The 17,347-nt window shown below is 48.0% G+C and overlaps 1 protein-coding gene across 6 annotated transcripts; it reads right to left on the reverse strand.

Annotated features, from left to right (window-relative positions):
- Positions 1 to 5,628: 5,628 nt before the first annotated feature.
- Positions 5,629 to 17,113, reverse strand: Slc25a28 (solute carrier family 25 member 28). 6 transcript variants are annotated; one of them, XM_005352322.2, is made up of 4 exons: positions 16,708 to 17,113; positions 8,995 to 9,223; positions 7,923 to 7,979; positions 5,629 to 6,814 (listed from the first exon to the last, which is right to left on the reverse strand). In XM_005352322.2, exons 1-4 carry the CDS (start codon positions 16,996 to 16,998, stop codon positions 6,297 to 6,299), a joined length of 1,095 nt encoding a protein of 364 aa, XP_005352379.1. In that variant the 5' UTR covers positions 16,999 to 17,113; the 3' UTR covers positions 5,629 to 6,296. The 6 variants fall into 6 exon arrangements, with proteins under 6 accessions (XP_005352379.1, XP_026637097.1, XP_026637100.1 ...); XM_026781296.1 differs by having other exon boundaries at positions 5,630 to 6,814; positions 16,395 to 16,787; XM_026781298.1 differs by having other exon boundaries at positions 5,631 to 6,814; positions 16,217 to 16,787.
- Between the last annotated feature and the right edge of the window lie 234 nt (positions 17,114 to 17,347).

Below are 17,347 nucleotides of genomic sequence, written 5' to 3' on the forward strand. Positions count from 1 at the left end.
GCGGATCTCTGTGAGTTCGAGACCAGCCTGGTCTACAAGAGCTAGTTCCAGGACAGGCTCCAAAACCAAAGAGAAACCCTGTCTCGAAAAAAAAAAACAAACTAGAAATACAAGAATACAGGAAGTCTGGTGGTGTGGGAGGTCCTTCCATATATGTGTTGCTTTTATCAGTTAATGAATAAAGCTGTTTTCAGCCAATGGCTTAACAGAATATAACAAGGATGGAGAGAGATAGAGAGAGAGAGAGAGAGAGAGAGAGAGAGAGAGAGAGAGAGAGAGAGAGAGAGTAGGCAGAGTCAGGGAGACGCAAGCTGCCAGCCGGAATCTTTCTGGTAGGCCACGAGCCTCGTGGTAATATATAAAATAATAGAAATGGGTTAATTTCAGATGTAAGAGCTAGCTAGAAATACATTTAAGCTTATTGGCCAAACAGTATTGCAAATAATATAGTTTCTGAGTGATTATTTCAAGTCAGGGCAGACGGGAGACAAACTAGCAGCCTCTCCCAACAGTTTGGGGAGATGGCTCAGTGGTTAAGAGCATTGTCTGCTCTTCCAGAGGACCAGGATTCAATTCCCAGCACACCCAGATGGCAGTTCACAAGTGTCTATAACTCCAGTTCCAGGGGATCCAACACCCTCATACAGACGTGTATGCAGGCTCATGAGCACCAATGCACATGGAATTGAAAAAAGAATACTGGAAGCCCTTGCGATGGTTAATTTTATGTTATCTTGGCTTGGTTAATTTTATGTTATCTTGGCTAAACAACCTGGCAGTCGTCTAAGTAAATGTTTGTCTAGATACTGTTGTGAAAGTATTTTGTAGATGTGAGCCCTGTGCAATCATGTGAAGGCCTTAAAACCAAAACCCAGAGTTTCCCAGGGAAGGAGGAGCCACCTGAAGACCAACCCACAAACTCTAAGTTTCCAGGCTGCTCCTGAGCAGACTTCAGGCTCAAGATGCCAACAGCATCAGGAGCGGCCTGTCCATAGGATTGTCTGGAAAACCATGAATGTGCTAGCCCCTCCATCATGCCAGTGACTTCCTTTTCAAAATCTCTCTTAGAAGCTTAGATAAGGCACTGGGAAGTGGAGGAACTTAAATAGCAGGGCTAGTTTTCCTTTAATTTCAGCACTCGGGAGGCAGAGGCAGGTCAATCTCTATGAGTTTGAGGTCAGCCTGGTTTACATAGCGAGTTCCAGGGCTGCTAGGATTGTTAGACAGCGTAACCCTGTCTCGAAAAAACAAAACACACAACAAAAATACTGCATGGTTTAGTGATCATCTCTGTAAGTTGAGTTCTACATCCACATCACAGATACTGTCAATCTGTTCCAGCCCAAGCACACACTTAGGACTAAGCTATTTTTCCCCAAGAAAATTGGCTGTTTCTGCTGGGTAATGGTGGCGCACGCTTGACGCCTTTAATCCCAGCACTCAGGAGGCAGGGGCAGGTAGATCTCTGGAGTTTGAGATCTACAGAGTGAGTTCCAGGACAGTCAGGGCTACACAGGGAAACGGTCTCAACAAACAAACAAAAACGTAAAAAAAGAAAAGAAGAAAAAAATTGCTGTCTCCAAAATTCGGAAGCTGCCTCTGCACCTGACACACTGGCAGTCACGCTGAGTCTTTCCTGGCCCTGCGCAACCTTTGCTCCCTTTTTGCGGTCACTCCCTTCACTTAGGTGTTTATATTTCTACTTGGCCTGCATCGTTTTCTAAGTGACGCCGCTTTGATTAGCTTTTGTATAAAGGGAGACCACGGCTTCACGTGGTCACAATGGTGACACGCAGCACTGACCATCCCACAGGCCGCGTGTCTGCTGCCGAGCCCTTGTCTGCTCAGTCCCCGGCTGCAAGGGGAAATGGCTCATCCTTAGGGCAACAGCAGCACTTCCGCTCATAAATCTTGGTGTCTGACCACAACTATTCCACAGTCTGAAGTCTGGGTGCAGAAAGTCTTATGACTACGGCACTGTCTTGGGACCTGTCCACCTGATACACCCAGCACAGCTTCCCGCCTGAGTGTAGCCATAACTGTGACAATCTTCCTGCTTCGTCGCTGTCTAGGTGATGGCCTAGACTCCCTCGGCTTGAGTCCCTGCTTCTAGACTGTCCTGTGTCTGGGCTCATATAAGCCCTCAGTCAAGTCCTTCCCTATATGGATTAGTTGCGAAGTCCAAGCTCCTCTAACCAACTTCCAGACCCTCCCTGGATGATGTGACAGCTATCTCGATATTTTTGAAGGGCTGTCAGAGAGGAGAGCGGATTAGCAAACTTCTGTGCTGCCCCGGCAGGCAGAAGCAGCCATCGGAGGCAGAAATTACAGGGAGACTTAAATGCCTCTATTTCTAAAGAAACTGTCTTGAGTGTGTGATATGGATGTGGGTGGTAAGGGTGCTGATGGGGGATGGTTTCCAGGTTGTTCATGGAACTCTATGTGTGGACCACTGTGTGGAACCCCCAAGACTCTAACTCTGTCCACCAATCTAACACAGCAGCGGCTGGGTGGCGGTTCTGAGTGTACACAGTCTGCCCTACAAGAATCTGAGAGTAATGAATGCGGACCCAGGAGGAGCTTCAGGGTTTGAAGAAACTGTAGGTTGTGTCAGGTTGTGTCAGTGCCTCACCTTCTGGAGGCAGGATGGGGTTAGAGGGGCTGAGCCAAATTATGTAAAATCCTATCGACCACAATGAAGAATTTGACTTTTATTCCAAAGGCAACAAGAACAGGCAAGTGACAGGATACCTGAGGGGAAGCAGGAGACCGGGGGCTTTGCTTTGTAATAGAAGGGGCTTTGGTGCTACTGATGGCCTCACATAGCAGCAAGCTCCTGAACACAGGAGCAGGGATGGACAACCTGACAAAGCTCCTGCTGAGATGCAAAGCTTCCAGGAACCTCCTAGCCCTGACATTCCCGTGGCCCAGCCTCTCTCGCCTCCACCATCTGACCTAGGCTGTGGTCTCTGGGAAGAATCTATTCAAGATGTTACTTCTCCTCTAGCCTTCTCCTTATGTCTAGCTATTCTCCTTCTGCTCATTCAGAGCCCAGTGCTGCTACATTTCTGATAAGAGAATACCAGAGGACGGATGGGACTTACGTGTTTATATTATATAGGGTGTTGTGTGACCACTTATACTGAGGTGGTAGAAAGACATTTAATGATGTGGGAAAATGGATACTATATTCTATTCTACAAAAGAAGCTGGTTACAGGGAACTCCCACTCTTGAAGATGAATAGAGATTACTTGTGGTTTGCCTCGTATGCAAAAGGGCCTGGGTTCAACCCCCATTACACCCCCCCACACACACACAGATAGAAACTTATACATTGAAAAATGACATAAAGCATTATATTCTAGTCTAGGTTGCTGGTACACGCACACCTATATTCTGAGCACTGGGAAGGCTGAGGCAGGAGGATACTGGGTTTGAGGCCAGCCTGGGCTACAAAGTGAGACCTATCACAAGCAAGAGCTGGGATGTATTTAGTAGCAGATGTTTGCCTAGTATGCACGATGCACTGGGTTGTCTCCAGGACTGCAAAATCAGTCAACAATAACCATAACAAAGCCATATTCTCCAGGACCAGACACATTTCCTCTTTAATCTGTTTTCTAAATTCTACAAATGCAGCATGCTTTTGCTGTTACAAACACCTTTTTATCTGCTTGTCACCTTTCTCTGTCGACTGACCCACACTTACCTTGTGCCCTGCCACTGTGAACCAAGGGCATGACTACATAGCACCCTTTGCTATTTCAAGACAACTCGTTCACACTGGCCAGATCTCTGCAGGTCAGGGTTTTCTCTAGCCAAATTGCGCCCCCCCCCCTTTTCCCTGATGCTTCCCTGATGAAACTGGCTGCTTGGAAGGGGGCCAAGGTATGTCCAAACATACTTATTCAAAAGGCTCTGGCCTCTGTGTCACCAAATACCCACAGGTCTCTTGGGCATAGTGAGCTCTATAGAGGTGATCCAGGTATCTGGTCACTGGCATATTAGACCTTGTCCCAATTACATCATTCTGTCTCTAAGGGTTAGGCTAAGACACCCTCCTCCCTTCAGAACCTACTGCTTCACCCAAATATCAAGTGAACCATCATCTAGTAGCCAGATCACAACTGGAAGTTGGAAGGTCACTCTTGTAATTTCTATTTGTGAACAGCATCAGAGCCAAGAGGGTCTATAGGGGCCACCATTTCTTCAGAAAATACCCTCACCCTCCTCTTGAAAAATGAACCTTACTGTCACTGTACCTAATGTGCTACTGCACCAACAGCATTTCCAGAGCTGATGGTGGGGCAAAGTCCAGACAGCTGCTCCTTTGTTTTGTGGTTTGGTCCATGCTGGGAAGCAGCTACTCGCTCACACTTTCCCTAGTAAACCGCCTGGCATGTCCTCTGCAGTATTAGCATCACAGCGATCTCGTATCCAGAGGCACCACTGGCCACCACTCAGTGCCACTGACATCTCTTTCCTTCCTGAGCAAGGTGGCTGCTTACTGAAGCAGAGAACAGGGGCCCCTGCTGTTTGCTTGGCAGCTGTTTCCAAGTGCGTTCAGACACAACCCTCCATAGATGCTCCAAGAGCCGTCAGGTGGAGGGCGTTAAGATTTGTTCTGTAACTAAATCCTCTTGCTCCTATAACCCTAACATAGCTCCAGCCTCGTCAGTCTGGGTGCAGACCACCGTGGAGCGGTTTTTGGCTGTAACAGCTTTCTACGTGGTCTGCCTGCCTGTCCGGTCTTGTTCCCCTTAATCCTTCCCCAGGAGCCCAAGTGTTTATATGCCGAATCTGATCATGCCCGCCTCATTTAAACCCTGTAATGCTTTGCTTCGCCTCAGGATAAACCCTGAACCCTGAGCAGTACTTTAAGCCCCAGCCCTTGCTCCACTTTCCAGCTGCAACCTCACCCAGTTTCATCCCTGCCAAAAAATACTCTCCCACCTCCAAGCCTTGGGACTCCCTCCCTTGTCTCCTACTTAGCTCATCTGTCCAGGTGTCACTCGGATGTCACTTCTGCTTCTACTCCGGTCCTTTGAGGCTCAACTACAATTCGTACATCCTCTAGGGGTATTCTAAACTACTCCCATTTGTCCCCTAATTGTCTGTTTACATATCATTTCTCTAGACAATAATCTCTAGCCCCGGTTAGGGACGCCTGAGACACTCAATTGCTTCTGAATGGCGAATGAAAAGATGATGGGTCCACACCAAAGAACTTGTGGATACTGGACCCATCCAGCTACAGTGCCCCATGAAACTCATTTCCTATCTGCAGAGATTCACTCATGGGATAAATGATGCTGGCCAGTCTCTGCTCTGCACTTACTGTGAGGCCTTGGGTAAGTCACAGCCTCCCTGGGCTCCTGTCAGTCAAAAGGAGGTGGTACTTGCACTGCCTACTTCATTGCTTTGTCAGAACTAAATGAGATCAAGTACCTGTAAAACGTTCAAGTAGGCTGTTGATTCTCCATGGTAAAACACATGCCTGGCATTAGGGAGGCCCTGGGCTCAAGCCCTAGTATCAAAATAACCATTAAAACATTACAAGTCAAATGAAGTCTTGTCACACAATCTTTGGGACTTGCAGCTTCAATGAGTAATTTTAATTCTGCAACTACATTAGGAAACAAAGTGCCACGTGTAAACTTTCATGGCTCAGGCAGAACCTGGAACCAGACCAAGAGATCAGGAACTCTGCCCTGCTGGTGACTAAAGGCACGGGTGGGACGAGGCACCTGCTGTGTGAGCAGCAGGTAATGACCCAGTGTTCCCAGCACGGCATCTGGGAGACTGTTTGGTCAAGGGAAGTAGGGCGTTGCACTCCTAAATCATCTCAAGTCAGCAGAAATAAGAACCAGACATATGCAACCCTCCCTTTGACTTCCGCTTCAAGTCAGGACGGCTGACAGCATCGCATGCCCCTTTTGGCAAGACAAACCCAACACAACACTTAAAGACTTTTTTCTTTTTAATTAGGAACCAGGGGAATGTGCTGCTATCCCTCTGCAGCTGTCGAGAGTAGATAGGTCGCCAGGTCCAGGATGTAGGTCATCAGAGGTACTGCGGTGGGCTTTGCTGAACTTGCTGAGGGCCCAGGAGGAAAGATGATGGTGGCGACAGATGGTGGCGAGAACTAGCGTTAGCCAACCAGAGCCTGGAGAGAGCCTTCTCCCTCTCTTCCGGCTCCACTCGCGACTGGGTTGTGCCAGGAGACACAGAACGTGCTGGAGGGGGCGGGATGCAGCCGCGCTGTGGGACCCTGGTCCATTCGGTGTTCCTTCTTCATTTGCCTTCCCTCCACTCTTCTTGTCGCTTTGTGATTAGGTATTTGAAGAATTCATACACAGACCATGCGATGGCCGTAGAGGGGATCTGGTAAATTACTCTGGCCTGCACCCCTCGGAAGTAGGCAGTCACCCCGCCTACTTGATAAACCGTCCTGAAGGCACTAGCCATGCCTGTGATGTGTCCTGTAATGTTTGAGTTCAAAGCCAGGGATTCCTGGGTGTTGAGCAGTGTTTTGCAAACGTCCAGTGGGGTGGTGGCAGCGGCAGCTACTGCTCCTGCACAGGCTCCGGAGAGCACGTGGGAGCTGGGGTTGTACCGTCTCTGGGGGTTAAAGTGCTCCTGCAGGAACTCATAGGTCATGAAGTGAATGGCTTGAAAGGGAACATTCATGGTCAGCTGAGTCGTGTAGCTGCGGTAAAAGGCCCCGGCCCCTTCATTTTGCCACACTGCCCGTACACAGTCTGTCACTCGGTGGTATGGTGAGTTGTACATCTGCATCCTCTGCTTGACCACTGGGAGTGCCATCAGGAGCAGGAGGAGGAAAATGGGAACAGCAACCAGTCAGTGACACAATATCCCGATTCAGGGTTCCCAGTCAGCAGATCAGCCAATAGAAAGGAAAGAGAATAAGGCTGAGGAAGTTTCCTGTAAACCTAAGAGTTTGTGTTTGTCTTATTACAGGGAAAAGGGTAGCCAGAGGGTTAGTAAGAAGAAGAAAAATGAACCCATTCTCAGTAGGATTTCTTTAAAGCCAAGCAATTAATACTCGGTATAGCTAGTTTAGTAACCCCAGAGTCTCCGTAAAAAGACCTGGCCTGTCTGTTCTCACTATCTTAGCCTTTCCCAACAACAGTGACTCCGCAGCAGTGAACACGGCGGTGAACTGAGCACCAGTTCCATCCCTCAGGTATGACTCTTAAAATTGAGGAGGAAGGAAAAATAAATGCTACCAAGAAGAAACTACAATTCTTATTCCAGAAGTGCTGGCTTCAGTTTCTAAATACTCCCTGTTCCATTAGGTGGATAGCATGGATTTCCTGTGCACCTCTAGCTAACCTTAGCCCTGTCCATACCATGGCCTTGCAGACTGAAGAAATGTGGCAGCTACGTCAGTCCCTCACATCTGTGATCACCTCAACTCTCACAGGATGTTTCTGGAGAATTTCCAACCTAAAAAGCTAATACCCTAGTAGCAAAGAAAGGGTTAAACTACATGGTTTAATCATTCACCTCTGTCTACATTACAGTAAGAAATGTAACACTTTAAATTTTAAAATGTTAAAAATCTACCTTCTTTGAAAAACATGAAATGCTTTTATACAAATTAGAGAGATCAAATATACTATAAAGGAGATTTCTAGGAAAGCCCAGGACTAAGCCAACAGAGTCATCACTTTTTCCAGGAAAGCCTCAAAGAGGAATTAAATCCCAAAGACTATGTTGATTCAGCCAGCGTCCACTCAAGCACAGAATATATGGAGGGCGCGCCCTCTAGTGGTATAACAAGATAAATGTGAGGACTCCCCACAAAAATTGTGTTCTGGTTTTCTTTGCAAGGTAGAAATAGAACCAGACATGAAGATGTAGCTGCCCAGAAGGATGGGTTAAAGAAATCGTTACCTTCCGCTGGATTCATGGCTGCATCGTGAAGTAATGTCGCCACACATCCGGCTGCACCTGCAAATAAGAAAACAACTGCCACATGTAAGGCCAAGAGGGCGAGCAAGTCACTGAGGCCCCAGGTAAAAGTGAGTGGCTGGGACAGCAGTGAGGAAAGGCATGTTAGGGGTCAGATCCCATTGCTCCTGAGCTCCTGCTCCCTGGAAGGACACACCCTAGCTTCAAAAGGCCATCACTGCCATTCCAGCTCTGATGGGAAAGCCCAGAAGGGCAAAGATAACATCCCAGACGTCTTCAGTACAGAGGATTCTAAGAAAAGCAGTCATGCCCTGGCAGGAGGCACATACACTTCTGGCAAGGCCTGCCAGCACAGCCATGGCCCACCACCGCAGGGAGAATGGAGCCAGGCAGCCATAGCCTCAGTCCAACCTGCTTCCTGCCCTGGGGAATGTAAACTGCCCAAGCTGTGTCTAAATATCGTTTGTCCACCCACACCTTCTCTTTCGGTCCTGAACCACTACACCCTGCTCTCCACATTCAACGTGGCTCTCAATCTTCGAACCCTGGATTGCTATTTCTTTCTTTATTTCTACCCAAACTCTAAAACATCTGGATTCTCCAAACGGTCCCTTAACCCCACCCCCATTCACTTCATGCCCACGACACCAACTGCTTCTGATCAGGCATGATCCTGAAAAGGTAGAGAGCTGGGTCGTATCATTAAGTTTTCCTTGAGAGGCAGGAAAGCACCCAACTACCAAGAAACATACAGTGGGGTTGTTCAGTGTGTCTCCACATTACCAGGCACTAGAAGTGATGCCAGGGAGATGAGAGGAAAGTCAAGCTGGTAGGTAAGGGAGGATACTGTGACCTTTTGTTGAGGTGCCCCAAAGGAGGAGTGGGGTTGAAGCAGCCCGCTGTCCGAGCACATCAGGTTTGGAAGTCCCTCCCCTATAATCTGGCCTACCCCAGCCCAAAGCTGCAGCTCCAACCCATGCTGAGACTGGGAAGCACTGACAGCAGCAAAGCCCAGAGTTGGGAAAGTGGGGACCAGCACAGGAAGGCTCAATACCATTGGCAATATGGCTATTGCCCCCTGGGTGGATTACATCACTCAATGTCTTTTTTAACTTTTCGTAGCAGGCAAAATAGAGGGCGTGGGCAGGCCCCGCGCCTGTTGCTGTGACATTCAGCCCCCGCATGGGCCTCCACAGGCCCTCTGTTCTTATAATTCTCCAGAGGGCCTCCAACACGTTTCGATAGCGGGCCGCTGGGTCAGGCTGTAGACTCTGCATCCGGGTCTGAAAGTACAGCAAAAAAGGCAAAGTCAGTGATTCCAACTTCTCGCCCGCCCTATCACACAGGCCCTGGACACCGGCAAGCCTGTGGGAGGGAGACTTCACATCCAGCTTTTACTTCTTCCCACATCTATGACTCATCTTCCCAAGCCTTGGGCCTTTCTTCCTCTTCTCATCCACAGCCAAAAAGCAGAACACCCTGAGAACATCCTTTGAGAACAGTGCCTCTTGGCAACAACCTGAACCTCCAAAATGATCCACTACCCCAGCAATAAACACCAAATGTGAGATCCAAAAGTTGCCTTTGCACCTTGAGAAACTAAGGCCATGCTGAGACATCGGGGCTGGCTAGGTGGCGCAGCAGTCAGAGATCGGGGCTGGCTAGGTGGCACAGCAGTTCAGAGATGGGGCTGGCTAGGAGGCGCAGCAGTTCAGAGCATGCACTATTCTTGCAGAGGGCCCGAGTTCAAGTCCCACACTGGGTGCTTCACAATCGCCTGTGACTCCAGCTCTAGGGGATCCAACGCTCTTCTCTGGCCTCTCTGGTTTCTTGCACTCACATGCACACAGCCCACACACGCACACACACATAATGAAAAGTAAGCTAAACCTTCAAATTCCAATGTTTACTGTCGACACCACACTTGGTGCTTTATTTCTAAAGACAGGCCCTGACCCTGCTTCCTGACCACACAAACCCTGACTAATCAGAGGGTGGCTCACCTTCTGATATCTTTTCAGACATTTGGCTTTGGCTGCTGGGTCTGCACATTAAAGTCTTGGGAGAAATAGCATTCCCAATAGTGGTGTATTATTTGTGTCTTAAATAAATAAAGCTTGCCTGAAGATCAGAGAGCTTCAGACCAGGCAGTGGTGGCACACACCTTTAATCCTGGTAGCCACACTAGTCACCACAGAAGCAGGCGGTAGTGGTGCAGCCTTTAATCCCAGCACTAGAGAGGAATCTAAGATGGAGGAGATAGCTCTCAGCCTAGTCTCATCCCGACAGGGTCGCTCTTTCAGTCTGAGGATTTCTTAAGAGGTCAGAGCTCTCTAGTGGCTGGCTGCTTTGCTTTTCTAATCTTCAGGTTGAACCCCAATATCTGTCTCTGGGTTTTTATTATTTGCGCTACAATTCCTAACAGATGTCTCTCCTGGGAGAGAAACCTGGACCCAAACTGTGGGGATGGGGAAACCAAACTAACCTTTAAAACTGAAGGACATTCCAACTTCTTATCTAAATTGACTGGATCCTGCAATGGCCTTGGCAGATAAAACCAGTCTATGAAATACAACTCTTGAAGATGAATGGCTGGGATCAAAGTGTGGGGAGTGGACACTTGCAGAATATCCACAAAGTTTACTGAAATTTGGGAACCCAAGCCAGTGAGATGTCTCAATGGGTAAAGTCACTTGCCACCGAACCCCAACAACCTGAGTTCGATCCTTGGACTCCACATGGTGGAAGAAGTGGCCCTCTGACCTCCACAGGTGCGCTATAGAAAGACATACACACATATACACACATGTGCATGCGAGTGCACCACCCCCACAAAATGCTAAAAAGAAAAAAAGGAAGGCTGGAGAGATTACAAAGGTACAGTGCTCTTTCAGAGGACCCACATTCAGCTCCCAGTTACCCATGTTGGGTGGTTCATAGCTGTAACTCCAGCTCAGGGAATCCAGTGCCTTCTTCTGGAGTCCACGTGTACATACTCTCTCCAGACACAAACATATATTATATATAATTTAAAAATAATAAATCTTTAAGAAATTGGAAATCTACCTCATCAGACCGCCTCTGAAGTACATCTTTACACAAAAATCTTTTGTCTGCTAATATTGTGAAGCTTAGGTAGCATGGGGCCTAACAGTGTAAAAGCAATGCCTGACTACTGGTAGACAGGAACCTCGAGGATCTGTTTGCTGGGTGAAGCTCTTGTCACACAGACATGTCTACACCAGGAAATAACAGCCACCGTGAGTCAACAGGGGCAACTGATGACCACCGACAGTTTAAACTCCTGTTTTATGCCAATCACTAGATTCAGTTTAGATTTAAAAGTCTGAATCCTCCTGATTCAAGTTAGCCAACTGGGATCCAAGAATAAGGCCTTTTCTCAAGACCACAAAACAGAGACTAACCAGATGAACAGGTCCTGGTTAGCCGCAAGCGATCCACATTCCTCTGGAGTTATTCTCTCCTGCCTGCTACTAACAAAACACAGCATGCTTAAAATGTCAATTACTAGCCTTTCAATCAGGAATATCACATCACCATATCACAATGGACATTCAGTTTTCAGTTCTCAAAACCACCTAAAAATACAACGTGTGCTTTGCTTAGAGGTGTGATTTTAATCCGGGCCTGATGGCTTAAGAACACAAGCTTCCAGGAGTCTGTTTGAAACCAGTTTTCTGCAGGAGGATCCAGAAACCACAGTGCTCTGCTGGAGTTAAGGGCACATTTGGCAACCAGTGATGAAAGATTCTGGCCTCAGAGAACTCCTCATCCCCAAGAGGAAACCGGACTATGCGGAAGTTACTCCCAGCATTTACAAGTGCATCTAGCTCTAAGACAATGACAGATATGCAGTTATTATTCCTATGTGGAGGACCCAGGCAGAAAACAGTCCAAACACAACAACAAATATGGATGTCCACAGTTTGGAGCCAATAAATCCCCTTTCTGCAGAATGCTGAAATCGATAGGAACGTATGAAAAGCTGTAGTAAAAACACAAATGCCACTACCTAACACTGAGGAAAAGCTAAGTTAGCCCTGCGGTCGTGGCTCACACCATTAATCCCAACACTAGAAAGGCAGAGGCAGGTGGATTTCCTTGAGTTCGAGGCCAGCCTGGTCTACACAGTGAGTTCCAGGACAGCCAGGTCTATACAGACAAACCCTGTCTCAAAAAAACAAAAAACCATGGAGGGTGGGGGTTTAGATGTTTTGGTACCGTCTGAGTTGGGGAGCCTGGTCTGCGAGCCAGCTCTGTCAGACATGCTCAATCTTAGCTATGTCACCCAACCTCTCTCACCACGAACCCACGCAGGGCTGGAAAGATGGCCCACCAGTTAATAGTGCTTCCTCTTGCACAGGGGGCACGGTTCAACCCCCAACACCAACATCCGCTCACAACCATCACTCCAGTCCCAGAGACTTCTCATCTCCATGCACACCAGGCACTCCCGTGACACTCAGACACACATGCAGGTAAAACACTCATATACCTAAAGTAACAATCTAAAAATAACCATAGAAAATTGCCATGCTATGTGGATTTAAAAAAACAAGACATAGAAAAACCATAATTTGCAAAGTACTATAAATGTAAGGGTTTGATTATTAAAAACATGATTCTAAAATATACTTGTTCATACTCAAGGCTTGACAGGTCATGGCAGCGTGGTATACGTCACTCGCATGGGCAACTAATCAGTCCTTAGCCACTAAGGAATCCAGTTAATTCTAAAGTAGCACATGTGTGCTGACGGTGAGGGTTTCCTGGTCTATCGTAACGTGCATCACACATTCAGATGCCACACTCGAGGTTCTAGTCACAGGAGAACACACAGGGGTCACTCCAGCTGGCGTGGCTCTTCAGACCTGCTTTTGGGAAGCTACAAGGGAAGTTGATGAGTCAGACTGAATTCAAATCACGACTCTGCCACTTAGACTCTGTGACCTTTGACAAGTCACCTAACCGCTCTCTAAGCCTATCTTCATCTATGAACTAGTAAGAGTGGTGTTAAGGACTTTACACAGGGCTGGGAATGCAAGAACATCTGGCATTTACTGATTGCTTAGTTATCGCTATGAGGTGTAAGAAAATAAAATACAAGTCAGAGATGACATTTCCTACCTTTCACTGGTGGCTGCACAGAGATAACCTTTCACACCAGAAGTCCAACATAGGATTCTCTCTGCTCCTTTGCAGAAGGCAAAGTACTACGTGACATGTGCTTCGCCGAGCAGAGCCCCAGACGATCCCTCGCACTGGAGACGCAGCCAGAACTCTGAGAAGGGTTCTGCCGCCTTGGGGTTTGGAGCCTGTCCCCACAGATAAAGTCTGACACTTGCCTCTGAGGCCTAGAGAAGGAAACTGATTTATCTGGATTTCCAAAGCTCCCTATTATGACCATGGAAATTGCAGGCTTGATAACCATGGTCTAGCAAGGCTGTGTTGACTTCCCGGGGTCCTTCCCAAGGATATTTCAAGTCAACTTGACCCTGATAAGTGGCTAGGGATACACAGGCCTGCGTGCCAAGAGACAACATCAGCATTCATTCGCAAGCACTTTGGTGTCCCTTAGGCTCCAACACTGACACCTACCTGTCTTTAGTCTAAGGCTCTGGTTAGTCTGCTCTTCCTCTTTACCATCAATGGAAAAGCCTCCAGAGGACAAAAGAACTGGGAAGTCCTTTCTAATAGAAGGGATTTGAGTTACAGTCACACATGAACAACAAGATTAAACCGTAGGATGCTAACTCATACCAGGCTACCTGTTTAATTTCCAGCATTAAGAGCAAGGAGAAATGATTCTTCTAAAATAAGCCGGCCTTTGTATTTTTGAAGACTCTTGGGCATTTGTCCTTCAAAACAAACAACAAATTCTTTAGTACAGGGTTTAGAGGTAAGACTGTACTGTCAATTCTTTAAAATACAAATCCTATAACATATTCAGGTGGTTAAGAACTATTAATCAAACAGTTAACCTTGGTAGGCTAGACATAGCTTACTGGTTATGCAACACCTTTGGAACTCCCTTCTGTGTCTCCCCAATTTACAGGCCTTAGAAGTAAATCAGGGATTTTGTGTGCCAGAGAGAGCAGGCAGTATGGCCCAGTCTGATGAGCCGTATTTGACTCTGGGTGGTCTTGTCATAGGACAAAGATGTGCCCCCACTAAGGATAGTCTAGAGGCATTTCTTTTGTTTGTTTCTTATTCTGTGACAGGGTTTCTCTATGTGCCCCTGGCTGTCCTATAGACCAGCCTCAAACTCGGAGATCCTTCTGCCTTTGCCTCCCAAGTGCAGAGACTGAAGGATTAGACCAAACCACCTAGTTCTAGAAGCACTTCCGACAATGAAACTTACAAAAATAAGTTTACAACCAAAGCAGCATTATAGAGTAAGGAGACCGTCTCCTGACTGTCAAAATGATAGGTAGTAGTAACGTTGTCTCTCCTTTCTGTGTTCATGTGGGTAGTGTAAGTCTGTGTTTGTGTGTGTGGAAGGGGAAGAGACCCACTTTGGGGATCTTCTCAACCACTTTCCACCTCGTTGTTTATTGACACAGGGCCTTACTACACAGCCCATGTTAGCCTCAAACTCCAGAGTGCTGGAATTAAAGACATGTACCACCACACTGGGCCAGCTTATTATCTTTAGGCATAGGTCTCTTACAACCTGGAACTCACGAATTTGGCTACACAGGCTACCTGGTGAGCGCCAAGGAACTGCCTGTCTCTACTTTTCCAACACCAGGGTTACAGATGTACGCCAGCATGCCTAGATTTTTATGTGGGTGCTAGCAGGCACTTTACTGACTGAGCCAACTCCCCAATCCCAGTAGTAACATTTTTAAGTTAGTCATATTATCACAACGTATTTTCCATCCCATTAAATAATTTTCACTGCTTTCTCTGATCTGTTTTCCATTTGATACTTATCCTAAAACACAGCACCCCAGACTGTGCTTGCAGTTAAGAGAGAGAGGGGTTATAGGGACGTGGTGGTGCACATCTTCAATCCCAGCACTTGAGAGGTAGAGGCAGGAGGCTCTCTATGAGCTCAAGGCTACCCTGGTCTACAGATTCAGGACAGGCTCCAAAGCTACACAGAGAAAGCTTGTGTCGAAAAACAAATGAGAGAGAGAGAGGTTATTCTGCAACTCCGCAGCAAGAATTTACTAACTTTTGGATATGTTAGTAAAACGTTCATAGCATTCATTAACTCAAGACACCCACTCCACAGTCTTTTTCCTAAATGTCTGAATTATTTCTATGTATTCATTTTATAACTGTTATCTCATTAGTTATTTCTCTCACACAAGCTTTATTATTTCTTTTAAGAATAGACACAGCAAGTTGTTTGGAAAAAGCTCCTACCCAAAGAGTAAGCAGTGAGTCTAGTTCACAGTCTAATTCTGTTGACAGAGACATTTAAGACACTAATGGTCACCTCAGTCAGGTGCACGGAAGCACAGTTTTCAGTGGGTCCAGCTCGTTAGGAGTTATCCTGTAACGCGGAGACACAGGGAGCACTTTCTCCACTTCCTCACCACAACGCGGCACGAGCACTTTCCCTATTTCCTCACCCACTGTACCAATGAAATTGTAAGATAGTACTGAAACCAGAAGCAAGCAGAATCAACTGATCTTTGCAGGGCTAAAGTTGTGGATGATGAAACACACATCAGAGAATGGACAGAGTATTGCCTGTATTCACTAATGTCAAGAAAGCACAGTTCTCATCAGCAATCTCAACAACCCCCTCAAAGTTACTTCCCCTTCAGTTTAGATGTCACCTTTAGTAGCTGGCACCTCTACCACAGTAAAAGTCTAAGAACAGTAAAGAAAACTGTTTCCATCTTCACCCAGGCTTCTTCGGACTTGTATGTCCATTACCATCCTGCTTGGTTGTGGATCTAATTGGCTTTAGGTTCAACAACGATCGTATCCTGATAATCTCATTCTATTTTCTCCACGTTGACATCTCCTTTCTAACATCGCCACACTTCCCCTCTGGCCGTTTCCCTTTTTGTCAAATTCAGGTGCCCAAAGAAACAGACTATCAGTTTCAGCTCTGTTGTGCACGGGTGAGCGCAATTTTTACGTTCAGGAAATAGACAGGCTATCAATCTTGCTTCACAGAGAAACCGAAACCTTTTCCTTAGCATGCCCTTTCCCATATCCATTCCAGTCTGGAGCTCTCACTTCTGACTGCACAATGATTTTCAACCACTCACGGGTTAAGATTGAATACGTACTTTTATCTAGCTGAGAGATCCCAGATTCCGGTTCCTGCCCCGTCACTTTTAAGGGAAGACGCAGCAAGGAGCTTGTAAAAGCGCCGACCCGAAGCACATAGGAAGCCAAGCCATCAGATCGAGTTCACGGTCTGATTCCATGCCAGCTGGTTTTACCTTAATCGAGTTGTAGACTTACCTGCGCTTCGGGATCCCCCATCCCACCCCATTCCTGCTTAGTCCCAGGCGGGATCAGGTCTTTGGCTGACAAGATTTTTGCTCCGAGTCTCGATTCAGATCTCACTGACCGTTAGAAATAAGTCCTGGTTCCTGACTTAGCTCAACTCCCAGCCAGGACTTTGCTTGCACGGAGTATCGGTTCAAATCGTGCGTAGAGGTAGGAGCCAGGAAGGAACCCATCGGCTCTGGGTCTCAGTCGGGATTCTGGCTCTAAACACGGCTCAGGGTCGGGTCAGCCCCAGGTCGGGTTCGCAGCCCGGTCCAGGTCTCACCTTGACGCAGTCGACCGGGTACATCACGCAATGCTCCAGGATCCCAGCCACGGCGCCGGCCACCATGTGCGTGGTGACAGTGGCTCCAGCCGGCAGCGCCTCGTATTCCGGGCCGGACTCCGGATCCTGCCGTACTGGGGGCTGACAGGCCCCCGCCTCCCCGCCGCCGGCCCCCCGGCCCACGCCCCGCTGCAGCCACCCGTCCAGCAGCGCAGACTCCCCGGGGCTCCGCCCGGGCCCAGCAGCCGGTCCTCCCGCCACACCGCCTGCACTCCGCCCCTCCAACTCCATCCACTCGGGCCAGCCGCGGCGCCCAGCCGCGCCGCTGCCGCCGCCACTACTGCCGCCACCTCCCGGCCCCGTTGCGTCCGCCTCAGGCGCGGCCCAGAGAGCCCGGGGCCTCCGGCTCCCGCTTGGCCCCGCGGGCACGCCCCCCAGACAGCCATTGGTGCAGACCTTAACGTGTCCCCACCCTCATTTTACGGAGCGAAATTCTATTTGTGGTATTCGCCAATTGGCTTGTCATTCCTCACGTAGATCCCACCCCTTCCCCTTTGATCTTGGAAGCTTCTTGTTTATTGGCCACTGATTGGCGAACTTGGCCGATCGGCCCGCCCCTGGCGTTTCGAGGGCGGGAGAA

Source organism: Microtus ochrogaster, chromosome 8 (assembly GCF_000317375.1).
Source record: "Microtus ochrogaster isolate Prairie Vole_2 chromosome 8, MicOch1.0, whole genome shotgun sequence".
Classification (NCBI taxonomy): Eukaryota; Metazoa; Chordata; class Mammalia; order Rodentia; family Cricetidae; genus Microtus; species Microtus ochrogaster.

Excerpts from the sequence above, each read along its gene's own strand:
- Slc25a28 (XM_005352322.2), bottom strand. The coding sequence starts at position 16,998 with ATGGAGTTGGAGGGGCGGAGTGCAGGCGGTGTGGCGGGAGGACCGGCT. Across the intron at positions 9,224-16,707 it reads ACCCGGTCGACTGCGTCAAG|ACCCGGATGCAGAGTCTACA; the intron begins GTGAGACCTGGA and ends CTGTACTTTCAG. Across the intron at positions 6,815-7,922 it reads AGCCATGAATCCAGCGGAAG|TGGTCAAGCAGAGGATGCAG; the intron begins GTAACGATTTCT and ends TGGCACTCCCAG.